Genomic DNA, 15,922 nt, shown 5'->3' with positions numbered 1-15,922 from the left:
ACATACCCTCATTTTTAATATTATCCTTGGCATACATATTTATTATATATTTTCAGTGAAGGATTTTCTGTGAAATTTAGTGTGTGTATGGAGCCAATCGTCAGAAAAATACCACTGATTTACATCTGTGTGTGTCATTAGTGTGTAGCTTACATATGATTTCTAAACATTGAGTATTCTGGGCCTCATCCTCAATTCCTTGCCCATTACAAAGTTCCACTGGCCTCAATAGGAGTCTGAAAGTTCAAGGAATGTAGATCCAGGACCTCTGTGCTTCTTGATGCTTTTTAGTTCTGAAAACCCCTGACTTAATTTACCTATTGATCTGTATCCTGTAATGTTTAGTACTTAGAGTTCCATGCATGATTCCCAGTTTGTCTTGCTTATCATTTAGCAGAGAAAATGGCAAGTTACAAGCATGCACATTGTCACATTTCACTCATTTAATACAATTAAAATCAAGATGCCTGCTTTAAACACCTACCCTGGACTTGTAGAGAATCAACTAAGTAGTTGTTGATTGCCTGATGCTTCAGAAAATGATAAATCAATATTTTATTATGGTGCCAACACTTCCCATTTGTCATTATTTTAGGTGGGTATGTTATCTGCTTTGCCGCATTTAGTGATGACCATTATTGTGCCTATTGGGGGACAGATTGCAGATTTCCTAAGAAGCAGGCAAATTCTTTCAACCACTACCGTGAGAAAGATAATGAATTGTGGAGGTAAGTCACTCTACCTTATTTAAAGGTTTCCCGTATACCTTGAAGTTTGCAGATGATTTTAAACTGCTCAAGATAGTTAAGACCAAAGCAGACTGTGAAGAACTTCAAAAAGATCTCACAAAACTAAGTGAGTAGGCAACAAAATGGCAAATGAAATTTAATGTGGATAAATGTAAAGTAATACACATTGGAAAAAATAACCCCAATTATACATACAATATATGTATGTATAATTTAGCTACTACTAATCAGGAGAAAGATCTTGGAGTCATCATGGATAGTTCTCTGAAGATGTCCACACAGTGTGCAGCAGCAGTCAAAAAAGCAAACGGAATGTTAGGAATCATTAAAAAAGGGATAGAGCATAAGACAGAGAATATCTTATTGCCCTTATATATATCCATGGTACGCCCACATCTTGAATGCTGCGTACAGATGTGGTCCCCTAATCTCAAAAAACATATACTGGTATTAGAAAAGGTTCAGAAAAGGGCAACTAAAATGATTAGAGGTTTGGAACAGGTCCCATATGAGGAGAGATTAAGGAGGCTAGGAAAAGAGGAGACTAAGGGGGGATATGATAGAGGTATATAAAATCATGAGTGGTATGGAGAAAGTGAATAAGGAAAAGTTATTTACTTGTTCCCATAATATAAGAACTAAGGGGCCACCAAATGAAATTAATGGACAGCAGGTTTAAAACAAATAAAAGGAAGTTCTTCTTCACTCAGCACACAGTCAACCTGTGGAACTCCTTGCCTGAGGAGGTTGTGAAGGCTAGGACTATAACAGGGTTTAAAAGAGAACTGGATAAATTCATGGAGGTTAAGTCCATTAATGGCTATTAGCCAGGATTGGTAAGGAATTGCTAGCCTCTGTTTGTCAGAGGGTGGAGATGGATGGCAGGAGAGAGATCACTTGATCATTACCTATTAGGTTCACACCCTCTGGGGCACCTGGCAAAGGCCACTGTGGGTAGACAGGATACTGGGCTGGATGGACCTTTGGTCTGACCCAGTATGGCCATTCTTATGTTCTTATGAATGTGATTTAGAATAGAGTCCATAAATAAATTGCATATGTTCATTTAGGAGCCATGGCTAAGTTAAGTATTACTTTCACCTTTTACTTGTATGATAAAGATGTGGCTATTAAACAGATGTGGTTACTAACTGAAGGTGACCTCCAAGCAGAGATATAAGGTTGTCCACTTATGCCTTCTTATTTCATTCACTGGAGAAATTATTTAGAGGGACAAGGGGACCGTTAGATATTTAAAGGCACAGATAGAGCCTAGTGAGATTTTCAAAAATGTCTGAGTAGGTTAAGTATTCAAGTGTCATTGAAATCAAGAGGGGTTTGGTGACTAACCTGCTAAGATCTTTTGAAATCCCAGCAGACCTATCCACATCTGTAGGCACCAAATGCTTCTGAAAATCTGGCCCAAGATGCCCAGTAGAGTTTCTTTCTCAGGCTCCTTTCCCACTCCTTGATCCTCCCTTTTTTTTTCTTCCTGTCCTTTGGGACATAGAGAATTTTACTGAGGGAATGGTGGTTGCCACCATGGGATGAAGGTTTCATACATGTCTTTCCCCTGTTTTATTTCCTCCTGTCTGCCCAGTTTCTCCTCACTGAAATTCAACTCCCTTCTGGTGTAGACAATGGTGGTAGCCATTACAAAAAGATTACAAAACAGTGGCTTTAATAAGGAGACATTGTAAAAGTTCACACAATGTATGAAATGGGTTATAGGCAGAATTCTAGTCTAAGACTTTTTAGAGCTATCTGAAGTTACTCACAGTAGATTAAGGTAAAGGGCTTCCCAACAATTTAGTGTGCACCAAACAACATTATTCAAATGGCTGAATACATACAAATAAATACACTATCACATTATTGACCTCCACAATTGCAGACAGAATCTAAGTGAAAAATGAAGTAGCGGGGAAAATTGGCCCAGTGTGTGTAATTTTTAGCCATCTACTGTATACTTCTGTGTGCCCTTGAAAAGTTGTTATATACTCTTTGCATTACTCATAGTCTCAATTTCTAGTGACTGGACATATGAGAAGAGAATATAACTCTTACAATGAGACTCCTTCAGTTCGAGGGTGAAATTCATACTTAGGCCCTATGCAGCACTTCAACCTTTAATACAGATAGCCATAGGGCAAATTTCACCTGCATAATGGAGGTACTGCATTTGGATCACTGTGAAAAGAGACAGACAGTTACAAAAAGCTGGTTTGCAAGTACTGAACAAAGAGGTTATTTGACATTGCAAAAGTGTGTGTTTTCTTGTGGGGAAAGAGTTGTATAATTATAATACCAATTAAAATAATGAAATAAAAAATAATGTTTTTTCAATGCTTTTTCAAAATGAGTACCAGGTCTGGTGCCTTATTGTTTGCACTTTTTAATAGGTAGTTAAAACTGATATGTTTCCTTATATTATTTCCCTAGGTTTTGGTATGGAAGCAACTCTTCTTCTGGTGGTGGGGTATTCTCATAGTAAAGGAATGGCTATTTCATTCTTGGTACTCGCTGTGGGCTTCAGTGGATTTGCCATATCCGGTAAGTTACCGTTTCTGTTAATAGGGGGAAGTTATCTCATCTCAAGAAAAAGATAATGTGAGGTCCTCACTCAGTTTTCAGTCAGTGACATTAAAATTGAGTAAGAACCTCAGGTTTCAGCCTGGTGTTATTTATTATCATTTTCAAAAGAACAATGAATACCACATCTTGTATATTATATTTGCTCAAGTATTTCCATTCCCTGCCCCCATATACCCTGCATGTAGATAAATGCAAATCTATTACTGTAAATTTTGCTTTGGAATCTGCCTTCCAACAATCTAGCTTGAGTTTTACATGTTGTTTCTACTGTGTATTACAAAATAATAAAATCAGTTATTGTTTTCTTGATGTAGTGCATATTCAGAAGCTGCTTTCTCTGTTTTAAGGTTTTGCACAACTCCATTCCTGCCTACATCTCAATACTCATACTTCCCTTCTCATGCACTTGGCATTACCGGGGTCATCTGCCTTTGCATCATTTTCCCACTGTCATCTTTGCAACCTCTCCCATGCAGGCACAAATGGAGTTAGGCTTTGTGACACTCAGCATTACAATGTGTAACTTTTAGGTGCTTAAAAATCACTGCAATTCAGAAATCTTGAGTTCAACACCTACGTTCCTCTACAATGAATGGGGAGACATAGGCACCTTAGACTGCAATTCACAAAATCCAGCATGCTAGGCAGGCAGTTGCCTAAGCTACCCAATGGGAGATGATGACGATAGGGGTGTATGCTAAGCCCTAACCCAGTCTTGGAGATAGGCACCTATCTCTGCTAGCAATTCTCAGCTGTGAACCTTCGCTTGCAGTCAGGCGCTTACACTGTTTTAGTAAGTGGCTGACATGGGACGGGGAGAGGAGCAGCAGCTCCCTCATAACTTTTAACCCAATGGCTAAGGTATTCATCTGGGATGGGGGAGACCCCAGGGTTAAGTCTCTCATCCACTTGAGCAGGAAAATGGATTTAAATGGGGCTGTCTTGTGTGAGTGCTCCAACCATTGGGCTATGGGATATTCTGGTGTGGGGCTCCATCAGTCTCTGCCATTGACCCCTCAATAAATAATTAAAGAGTCACTGGAGCACAGGAACTGGAACTCTCATCTCCCAGCTGAATGCTCTAACCACCAGCCTATAGAGTCATTTTCACATTTGTGCTCTCGCTCTTTCTGAGCACAGAGAGAGAGAGCATTCTAGTCCCCCTATTCTAAAGTCTTTAATTATTTATCCATGGTGGAACAGGTTCAACAGGAGAAACTGAGGAGTTCCCACATCAGACTATCTCATAGCTCAGTGGTTAAAACACTCACTGGACAGGAAGCAAATCCCTTCTTAGCCACTGGAGGGATTTGGGAGTGGTGGTCTTCCACCTCCAGCTGAGTACCCTAGCCACTGGGTTAAAATTTATGAGGGAGTTCCACCCTTCCCCACCCCCACCCCCACCCCCCCTCGGCTGTTGTGTGTGAGTTTGCTGGAGACCCAGTTCAGTAGGCAACCTCTGAGCATGCCTATGGGGATTGGGCACCTCATGAGATTTAGGTGACTGAACTCCTATCTTCCCCTAGTTTGTGAATCACTCTAGGGCTTAGAGAGAGAGAAAGATGACTGGACACCTAGAGGGAGGCAGCAATGTGCATGTCCTGAAGCAGAAACATAGGCACTTAGGGAACTTTTACCGCAAAAAAGTAGGTGCTGATTGAATTTAGGGGCATAGGGGTTTCAGCAGAAGTTTTGTGCATCACAGTGATCCCAAAACTGGGACTTAGGCACCTAACTCCTTTTGTGCACACAAGTCCTTATATCTGGAACAGCCTCCATGATCATTTATGTTAAACATTTACTGTATCCTTATTCCAATCTCTCATTAAAACCCATTAACAATGCAAGACCTATCAGCTCTAGTTCTTCTACTGAAAATAACTTAATTCCATCATTATAAAACTTCTTTAAACCTAGTAACAAACAAAATAGTTAACAAAGAGAACTTTGTGGCGTGTCCAGTGTTTACCACAAACTTTCTGTAAGAAATTGGGCCCTGAAAGGATGTATTATACTTTATTTTTTATCAGTTGTCCTCTCTACACCATCTATCTTTTTCTCTGATGCCTAGAGATCCTGGTATTCAGATTCTGTTTTCATATATTTTTGGTGCTTATCTGGGGAAATTTTAGAGTCTTGTAACTTCCTAGAAACACTTTCTCCCCCCCCCCCCCCCGCCCACAAGATTCTTTGAACAGTGGTAGTCTACATTTGAAAAGAGTTTGCTTGTTGGAGTTGCAGGAAATAAACACAAATGTTTTTTTTTACATCAAACAAATATGAAATCTTTTTAAAATAGTCTCCTTTTATTGATTTTATCTTACCCTCCCACACAAAAACAGCCATTACCCTGATGCTTTGTGTGACCAAGAAGATAAATGTGGAGAAAATGAAGAGGAAGTGACATAGGCTGTAACAGGAAGTGACACACAAAATCTGTAATTTACAACATGAAAAGGATGTGAATTACACTGCAAGTCCCTCTCTGAGAACTTCCCCCAAAGCCTAATCATTTTGTGGGTTCAATTTCCCTCCTCAGAGTTTGTTTTTTAAACAGATTTTTTTGGGGAAAAATACATTTCGTATCATTTTATAAGCTGTTTTCAGTTTAAACTTAAAGCACAAATCTGTCTCATATATTTAGTCTTCACATTGTCCTGTAAAGCACCCCAAAAATGGCTCTATATAAATTGTCATGGACACATTTTATGGTGGGAATGCACGTTTGTATTTGTGTTGCAGGATTCAATGTCAACCATTTAGACATAGCCCCAAGGTATGCCAGCATCTTAATGGGAATTTCTAATGGAGTTGGGACGTTGTCTGGAATGGTTTGCCCTATAATTGTTGGAGCAATGACAAAGAACAAGGTAAGCTGTAATGTGGTTTTCAAAATAATTCTCATTAAATTCAAGTGGAGCAGTTTAATTCCACTAGTATTAAAGACAAAACCTATTCCTAAAATTACTTTCCATATCCCTTAACTTCTGGCTTTATCCACTAACTATCCAGTATTTTGACTTCCTGGAAATCTCTGAGCAACCTTTATCATATGCCACCTCAGTCAGGAGTCTCCTGCCCTTTGCTTCCTCAGTTCTGTTGAATTTCCCAGACTGCAACTGTCTTTATGTGGATATTTATTACCCTCTCTTAAAGTAACCAGCTCCTTCATAAGGCTTGAACCTTCCAGCACACAAACAAGGGTTTAAATTGTTTAGATGGAATTAATAGCAAGTTTGACACACATTTCAAGTATGAATTTTGTACATTTTAAAAAAAACGACATTTAAAAAATATTCCCGGATTAAATAGTCCTTGAAACTTTTCATAACTAAAAGTAAAGTACAAAAGGAGAATAAGGTCTAGTGACTGAAAGTACTCATGGAAGAGAGAACAAGTGTAGTGCAGGGGAAAGCAGTAATAAACCTGAATGAATTGGAAGTAGTGCATTTGTTTCATGACACTCTGAAATATAGTGATGTTTTCCTTTTTTAACTGGTTAACATTTTCACTAGGGACGCCCTCTTATCCTCTTTGATGTCAATGGGTGTTTGGCCATAGCTTTCAATGGTTCCAGGATTGAGGCCTAGAACTGGAAACAACAGTCCAGATTCTTTGGTCTAACTGAGCAGTGCTTGACACAGATTTTGCATTTCCCCAATACTGGGGCCAGGAACTCACCAGCAACACTCTTTTCCCCTCAACCACTGCCACTCCTCTGCCAGATGCCAGCAGACAGGATTTCCTCAGGCAACGGGATATTTCTCAGGGTGCTAAATATTTTGGGTTTCCAGTTGTTTTGCACTGCATACAGCAGTGTAAGAGAGCTGAAACCGACCTGAATATTGGGTCAGATATTTTGGTTAGCTGGTCATGTTGACTTGTGCATATGGATTAATGATAGAGGAGGTGCTTTGTTAATTGATTTTTACAGAAGTTAGCCAGTAAGTAACAGAAATCTCCTGCAGTTGTACAAATTGAGCTTTTAGACTAGGATTATCAAAGGAACCTGAGGGAGTTAGATGCCCAGGAGTTGGGCTCTTTTGAAAATTATAGCCTCAGTGCCTTAATCAGCCCTTTCAGCTCAGAAGAGCCATCCAGTCTGTGCTGCTATTTTGACTTAGCAATACTCTTCTTTACAGACACGTGAAGAGTGGCAGTATGTCTTCCTTATTGCTGCTTTAGTGCATTATGGAGGAGTTATATTCTATGGCATATTTGCTTCGGGAGAGAAACAACCTTGGGCTGACCCTGAACAGACAAGTGAAGAGAAATGTGGTTTTATTCATGAAGATGAACTTGACGAAGAGACAGGGGACATTACTCAGAATTACATAAATTATGGTACCACTAAGTCTTATGGTGCTACGACCCAGGTCAATGGTGGTTGGCCAAATGGTTGGGAGAAGAAAGAAGAATTTGTACAAGAGGAAGTCCAAGACTCATACAGCTATAAGGAAAGAGAAGATTATTCATAACAAATCTCAATATTGGATATATTTTGTAGTGTTTGTGATTAAATTCATTGTGATTGTTTGCACACAAAGAATGTGGTATAAACATGTAAACACATATCAAACAGGAAGGTCTGTTTAAAAATAAGGTTACCATTAAAGTGCAATCTGTATGAATTGTGATATGTCATCACCTCCTCTCGGGTGTATCCATTCTATAAACATTAGAGTTTTAAGGGTTTACTGGTCAAAACTATAGAGGCAACTAGATACTTTCTGTATACATGAGCTAAAGCTCATAATTAAGGATTAAAGCACAACTAACCAACTAAGTTGGCACATCCAATAGTCTGTTTAGAAAGCCAAAAGTACTTGATCTTTAAAAAAATGCACTTATATATTTGTTACACTGTATTGGAAGAGATCATAAACTGATTGTGTTAACTATACACGTTTAATCAGTAAAATGTAGAGATTGTGTGTTTGGTCTAAGACAAGGACTTTCTTCAAGAAGGAAGGATTCAGTCCTAGACATCTATAAGGGATTGATACATTTATCTCCAATGGGAATTGGATCAGACTGTATATTTATGGTGATTACATGCTGCAGGCTATTCTGTGATAAATAAAAGAATTTATTTGGGTGTTTTATATCAAATGTTTAGGCACAAATTCTTATTTGTATTCTTTACAGAATATAATGAAATTATAGTATGTGTCATGTTCTTCCTTACATTTACCAACCAGTATAAAAACAACATATAATGTTCAATCTGAATTTTCATGCAGACTATAAAACAACTTTTGCAAGAAATGCTTCAGTGTATTTTTAGTTATAGTAAATTACTTTGTACTGGTTGCAAATCACTTTAGAAGAAAAAGAAAGATATAGCCTACCCCCCTACCCCCATAATCCAAAGAAAAAATTACTGTGAGCAAGTAGCCCTACACAAAATGGATGTATTTGTTTTACAGAATATTTTGAACTAAATGAAAGAAACGGAAAATAATTTAATCATCCTTCTTCTCTTGATAGTTTTCCTATTTTGTCATATTGTGGCACAGTTGTATAAACAGATAAAAGTTTATTGAAGATACTGTAATTATAGAGAACGTTGTTATTTTACAAATCCCTGAATTCAAAAATGTATTTGTCAAATAGAATTATAATTATAATGAATGCTGAATATGAGTAACAATCCTCACAATAAACCAAAGTGGCAAATAACTAGTGATGGATTTAGGAAGAGCATTACTTCTACTTTCATTATGCTTATCTTCTCTTAGCATAACTCAAGAAGAATTGCAACATTAGTGTACCAAGCAATAAGTGCAATGCATTATAAAGTGCATAATATTTTAGTCTAAATAGTACCTTTATATTAAGCTTGTTGTAGACATTTGGGATTGTTGGGATTAAATCAAACCAAGCCAAATTAAAGTTAGCAACACTTGACCGCTTCTTAATGCTCTAAAAATGACAATGGTGATCCATTTCCCAACTCAAATCAAATGATTATCATTGTATGTAACAATCCATTCTGGATTTTTAATCTGTTCATTGTATTGTGCTAGTGTTTGGAGGCCCTGCTATTGCAATATACAACTTGAGGATTGTTTCTTCTTCTTCTTCTTTTTTTTAAATGCAAATCATACCTTGACCTTAAGGAAAAAAAATATTTTGCTTTGTGCCTCAAAGTGATGTAAAATGTGACCATAGCTTTTGCTGTGTTTAATGAAAAGATGTGGACTGTGTCACTTTTGTTGCTGCAAAAAGTGTTAATAAAATGCTCTATTTATCCTTTTATATAAAAAAGAGTATTGTAATCTTTTTTGTTTGTTTGGGATGCAGACAAGCATAAACCATTTGACTCATGTTACTACAATGACATATTCTGGGGTACCTCATGAGCCCTGCTGTGCACCTAGGCAGGGGAGTAAAAAGATATAAAGAGCCCTGCGTGGGCTATTCACATCACCGATCTATACACAGATGTGTAGTAAGAGAAGCAGCCACTACCAGACTGTTCTTCCCCCTTCCCCACTCAGGTGAGCGAGGGGCAGGGATGGGAAGCAGATGGAGCAACATGCCAACCAGGGCAGCAGAGCTGGCACACAGAAGGAAGTAATCTGTGCCAGCAAAAAGACTGGTGCACTTTACTACCCCCTGGAATGAACGAGAAGCCAGGCTCAGAATATGACTCATAGAGCTGGAACTATTTCCTGCCCTGTTCCTACTACTCGGCCCCTTACTTAGGCTAGTACAGTATATAGGGTTGCAATCCAGCCCTCTATAGCAGTGGGTCTCAAGCAGGGGTACACATACCCGTGACGGTACACAGAGGTCTTTCCGGGGGATACATCAACTCATCTAGATAGTTGCCTACTTTTACAGCAGGCTTCATAAAATGCACTACTGAAGCCAGTACAAACTAAAAATTTCATACAATGACTTGTTTATACTGCTCTATATACTGTACAATGAAATGTAAGTGCAATATTTATATTCCAATTGATTTGTTTTGTAATTTTATGGTAAAAAAGAGAAAGTCAGCTATTTTTCAGCAGTAGTGTACTGTGACACTTTTGCATTTTTATGTCTGATTTTGTAAGCAAATAGTTTTTAAGTCCAGTGAAACTTGAGGGTATGCAAGACAAATCAGAAATCCTGAAAGGGGTACAGTAGTCTGGAAAGGTTGGGAGACACTGCTCCATAGACAATCTTAACAGAAATCAGTGAAATTCCACCAGTCCCAGAGTGAGGGTGGGTATTTTTAATAGGAGCTTAATGGTGTTCAATTGATTTTACCCTGAAGGACAGAAGGAATTGTAGGGCTCAAAAAGATTAGTTTTTGAGACGATTTTTGTCCCAGACTTTCCCACTCTTAGGCTAGGCTAGTTATTAGAACACAGAGTCAGGTAACATTTGAAATTATCTTTAATTGCTTTTGTGGGTCAGGGATGTCATGATGGGACCATGCTGAAAGATACAGAAAGTATAATTACAGGTTTCAGAGTAGCAGCCGTGTTAGTCTGTATTCGCAAAAAGAAAAGGAGGACTTGTGGCACCTTAGAGACTAACCAATTTATTTGAGCATAAGCTTTCAAAAGCTTTTGAAAGCTTATGCACAAATTTATTTGTTAGTCTCTAAGATGCCACAAGTCCTCCTTTTCTTTTTAGAAAGTATAATGAATAGCACCAAGAATACTGTGGTATTATGGTAGAAAGTGGACAACTCTGAAAATGCAACTAATTAACAAAATGAAAATCAACTCGTCTCAGTTTTCAATCTATCTCAAAGCTTCTGTATCTTTAGGAATTATTTCCATCACATGCTTTCACTAAGTTTTGGCAATATTTTTTCTTACTAGCTTGACATCTTTTCATTTCTTCAAACAACAGAGGCACTTTAATTTATCTATTAAGTACTGCCCCATTCATCCATTCAGAACTCAGAAACCCAACAATGACCTTATTTTATAGGGCTGGGACAGCTCTGCCATTTTAAAGGAGATTTTTATAGGAACAGGAACACTTTCTGGTTTGCAAATTCTTTAGAACCATTGAAAAGAGTTTTGCATATTTTGCAAAACTTTCTAGAATGTCTGAATATGTAAGACTGGACAACATTGTAATATTCATCCATCATTTAAAACTATAGTGTATATACCACTTTTCATCTTCAAAGCCCTTTATTAACACTAACCTGTAAGCACACAAAGCATCTAGCTGTTTTTTTCCGTCTCTTCAAAAGATATATCCCCTCCCTGAGATCTCTCATTAGTCCTCCACCTCCCTTGACTTTCTCTTCCACTCCATCCTCAGGGTCTCCTGCCTCCTCTCTCTCTCTCACACACCTCCTGGTGCTTTCTAGTTCCCTGAGCATGGGGGAAAGGAATCTACATAGCAGGGCACGAGGAGGAAGGGCTGTAGGCATCTTCCCTACAGATATGGGGGCTGTTTTGCCCCAGGAGCCAGCCAACAGCAACGTGACCTCGGAGATGAAGGGGAGAAAGAGACTATTGTTTGATCCAGGAGACCATTAAGCAGGAGGAGGGCATGTTTACGGAAAGGGGAAGCTTTTTCATTTTTAACTCCCCTAGGATGGAGATGGCAGAATTAGGAGGGAAATGAGAAGGGAGTTGAGGAGACGTGTCCCTTTCCCCTCCCATCTTGGTGATCATATGTATGCCTCCCTCTGTTCTAGGCTTTATCTTCACACAGTATCATTACTTAACCCCCCCCCACACACACACACACCCCTCTTCAGCCTCTCCTTGACTGTGCTAATTCCAGACCACAAGTCCCAGTCCTTCAATCAGTTCCACTGACTTCAGCTGAACTCTGCATAGGCCTTAAGATACACCTGCCTTGCCTTTTATTCTTCCCTTTATTCCTTGCTGCTCTGCTTACCTGATACATGTGACTTGGTGACTGTCGTGAAAGGAGGGGAAATGAATTCTCACACAAATCTTCACTGTCCCAGTTAGCCTTTAAATTGGCAGCATTAAATAGAGCTCAAAGTCAGTTTTGCCATTGACTTCAATGGGGCCAGGATTCGACCCTCTATGTCCAATGGCTAAGATCTGTAATGATTTCACATGGATGTTATCACTAGCCTAATGACCACTATGTATATTTGAAGCAACAGTGGCTGACACCCTTTTCTGTTCACATGTACTCTTTGTTGCAGAGATGAAGTTATCATAAAATACTCTCTGCCTTCAGAGGTGGTCATGAAATTTAATGGAGCAAATTCCATGACAATGCTTTTATATGGAGAAAAAAACCTTCAAGGTAAAGGCTGCATTATAAGTCACAAAAGAATATCTGTGAATCAAAATGAAATTCCCCTTCGGTATGAAGCTTAGAATGGGAACAAATACTGAAGTCAGAATAAATGTCACAGTTCAAAGCTGTTCTGTTTGAAAGATCACATCGTAGTCGTAAGTCACCGCTTCTGAAAGATAAAAATGTTTTGTTCCTTTCAGTGAAAGCTATGTGGGAATTTGAAGACTGAGTATTTATTAGTCCAACTCTAGATTAACTATTTAAGAGCAGGTGCTTTATCCTTGGTTTTCCTTTGCCCCCTCAGCTTGTTTAAAAAATAGCTCATGCTGCCCTCTGAGATTTAAAAGTAAATTATAATTACACCTAGAACTGCACTGGACTACTTTTAATTTGAATTTGAATATCTATGTACATTCTTTCCAAGCCACCATCTGTGTCTGATGTTGCTAGTCTAGTTCTTCTTAGTAATTTTGCAACATGCTATTGCCTAAGGCACAGCACAGAATAATCACTGACTGATATTATGCAATTGTATATATTTACAAGTGTGTATCTGTATAGCATATGTAATTTATTCAATCCAGCCAGAACCCCTTGTTGTGCTCTTCTCTCACCTTTGGAGGTAACGCTATAGAAAGACTGCTGAATAATGCACCCTTTTTAGGGTTTTTATACCCCCCCAAAAGCAGAGTATTGTTCAAAATTTCTAATTTGGGATTTTGATATATAGCAACCCCTAAGGAAAATGCCATGGATAATCCATCCTCAGGCAAGTCATTGCCTGCAGGAAAGAGAAGACCAATGCTGTCTGAAAGGCAGATGTGACCACACTGGAATTAAACTTTAAATATTAACATTTAAAGATAAGTAAGAAATTACAGAAAGTAAAGCAAAGATGGTGTTTAGAAAGTTTAAATGATTAAATGTAACAAAGCAGCCTAGATTCTCTGCTACATCAAACTTCTGTTCAGGCAGCAGTGAGGGAGGGAACAGGTCAAAGTACTGCTAAAGCTCCCTGATTTTCAGCATTTTCTTGCAGCATCCTGAGCCTGGGGGCTGCTCTAACTTCTGCCAGCTGCCAACAGTCCCTAAGAGACTGTACATCAGATAAGCAAAGCTGGAGCACAGCATGCTCCAGCCACACACCCCCATTGTCCCTCCTGTCTATGGTATGCCCTCTGCACAGGAGCTAAGTGACAGTTGACACAGAAGTCAGCCATACCTGCCCCACATCAGTGGAGAACTCTCCCACAGCAGGGAGATTCTCAGCTGGCCAGATCTCCTGTGTGCTTTCCAGCCCATCATGATAAACTTATCCAGAAGCCATAACTCAAATCACAGTAAATCAAAGTCTTATAACAAAGTGATAAACTTATTCTAATTCCATGCTATTCTGTGGAGGGCAGGGGGTGGGGGGAGTGGCTAGGTTTGGCACTGATATGGATCATGTATCCTTAACACAGGCGCTTATCTATTGCTAGACAAATTATGTCTAAATCAAAAGATTTCTGTCAGTGACAAATCACACAAAAGTAATGATAAGTTAGATATTACAACAATGACTTAATTACTTAAATATCAATCCTGTTCAAAATTACCTTCCCAGATAATGACAATTCATAGCCAGCCTTTTCTATTCACATACACACACAAATATCACAAATCAACTTCAGGTATGCACTTGCGGACTGACCCATAGCCCATTGAAACCCTTAATGACTGAAAGATATTTCTAATTTTTTTAATTAATTTACCATAGGGCATCTATAACCCAAATCTTTGTTGAAAAGAAACTCTTACATTACCCAAACTAAATATTAAACTCTTTGGGACAAATTCTCTGCTGGTTTACATAATTCAATGGATTTATGCTGGCAGCTAATCTGATCCATTATCCAATAGTACATCACTTATAGTAAATGACTTTTATCCTAATAAGTCAGGCTTTTGGTATTGTCTTTGAAGCTGTCATTTTAAATGATTCGATAAATTGGGTGTTTTGAAAAATCTCTCTTCTAAAATTTCCCTAGGTAAGAATGCTGGTTTTAGCTATCTTTTCACTGCATGTAAGCACAGTTGCCTGCTCGAAGCACTATGCTGAACTAGTGCAATGAATATTCCCAGTCTCAGCACTTTTAGCCAATTATTGACTCAAAACTATTTCCATACATGTGGATGAATCTTTTCATGAAATACAAGTACACATTATGGCTAGGATTTTCAAAAGTGGCAGAAGGGAATTAGACACCCAATCCCAATGAAAGTCAATAACAATTGTGCATCTTTAGCTCCTTTGTAAATCCCACTCCAGGTTTTAGTTATTTACAGGCTTTTTATTACTCAGCTTTGAACTCTTTGAAGTGTTGAACTTTGAATAAGCAAGTAAGCACTTAGATAAAAGAGGTACACATAGAAACTTACAAAGCAGAACTTGCATGTAGATAGGTTCTCCAGCCTAGTGTGACCATTTGAAATGTCTGGTCTCAAGAGACATGTAGAAACATTAGTTCAGTTCTAAGCAGCATTAGCTAAAGATGGTATTATAGTAGCAGTCTTATTAAAGTGGTATTACACCGGTAGTGTTGCAACAGTCTTCCCTGACATACTTAGGCAACATCCTTTCTGTGATAGGTGAAGCCATGTCCAGTAGAAGGAGTACTCAGGGACCAGTCAATGCTTCCAGGTCTTTGTCTTTTGTGCTTGTGGGAAGTAATCCAAAGCTGAAACCATCCAAAGCTTTTGATCAAATTTTATAGTGCAAGCCTCGCAGTTATATTTCCTTTCAGGATATGATCTGTGACAAAGAAGTGGAAGAACCACACTTCCAACATCACTCTCCATACATCCAACTAGAGTAGGTAATGTCTGCATGTTATCTAGAACTTCCCTATAGTTTATGCATTAATTTTTCAGATGGGCATACTCCTGGCTATCTGTGGGGGAGTCCCGTTTAACTGCAAACCCTCCTTTGTGTTATTTATATTCAGACTGTTCATAACTAATGCTGTTTTCTGCTTACCACCAGCTATTCTCTTTTTGTGTAATGTACATGAAGATTGATTCAGCTTTTCCCTTGAAAGGCCAGTTTGTTTTTTACTATAGCGTTGTTCAAATTACATTTTAACAGAAATTCTAGGACCCAGGGCAGTTTGTCTTTCAGACTGTTTAGAAGAGGTGATGTTATCATCAGCTCTTCCTTGCTCGGGTATTTATCTTTTACCTGTGGGAGCCTTTGACATCAGTGCTCAGCATTCTTCTTACAACAGCTCTTCTCTCAGAGGTTATCACTGATGAATTTTTCTTTCTGCTTTTAGGCTATTTGTTCTGTAAAA

The 15,922-nt window shown here is 38.6% G+C and overlaps 1 protein-coding gene across 1 annotated transcript in view; it reads left to right on the top strand.

The window, feature by feature from the left end:
• SLC17A6 (solute carrier family 17 member 6) overlaps window positions 1-9,585 on the top strand; it is a 50,596-nt gene extending 41,011 nt beyond the window's left edge. Inside the window, exons 9-12 of the mRNA XM_084630252.1 lie at window positions 596-728; window positions 3,192-3,302; window positions 6,087-6,214; window positions 7,487-9,585. Of these exons, the coding sequence (XP_084486378.1) occupies window positions 596-728; window positions 3,192-3,302; window positions 6,087-6,214; window positions 7,487-7,822 (708 nt within the window). The 3' untranslated portion in view covers window positions 7,823-9,585. The remainder of the gene's footprint in view (window positions 1-595; window positions 729-3,191; window positions 3,303-6,086; window positions 6,215-7,486) is intronic.
• The last annotated feature ends 6,337 nt before the right edge of the window (window positions 9,586-15,922 follow it).

Source organism: Lepidochelys olivacea, assembly GCF_965140295.1.
Source record: "Lepidochelys olivacea isolate rLepOli2 genome assembly, chromosome: 6".
Taxonomy (NCBI): domain Eukaryota; kingdom Metazoa; phylum Chordata; order Testudines; family Cheloniidae; genus Lepidochelys; species Lepidochelys olivacea.
The sequence above is the reverse complement of the archived record's forward strand: the minus strand, read 5'-3'. Positions and strand labels throughout refer to the sequence as shown.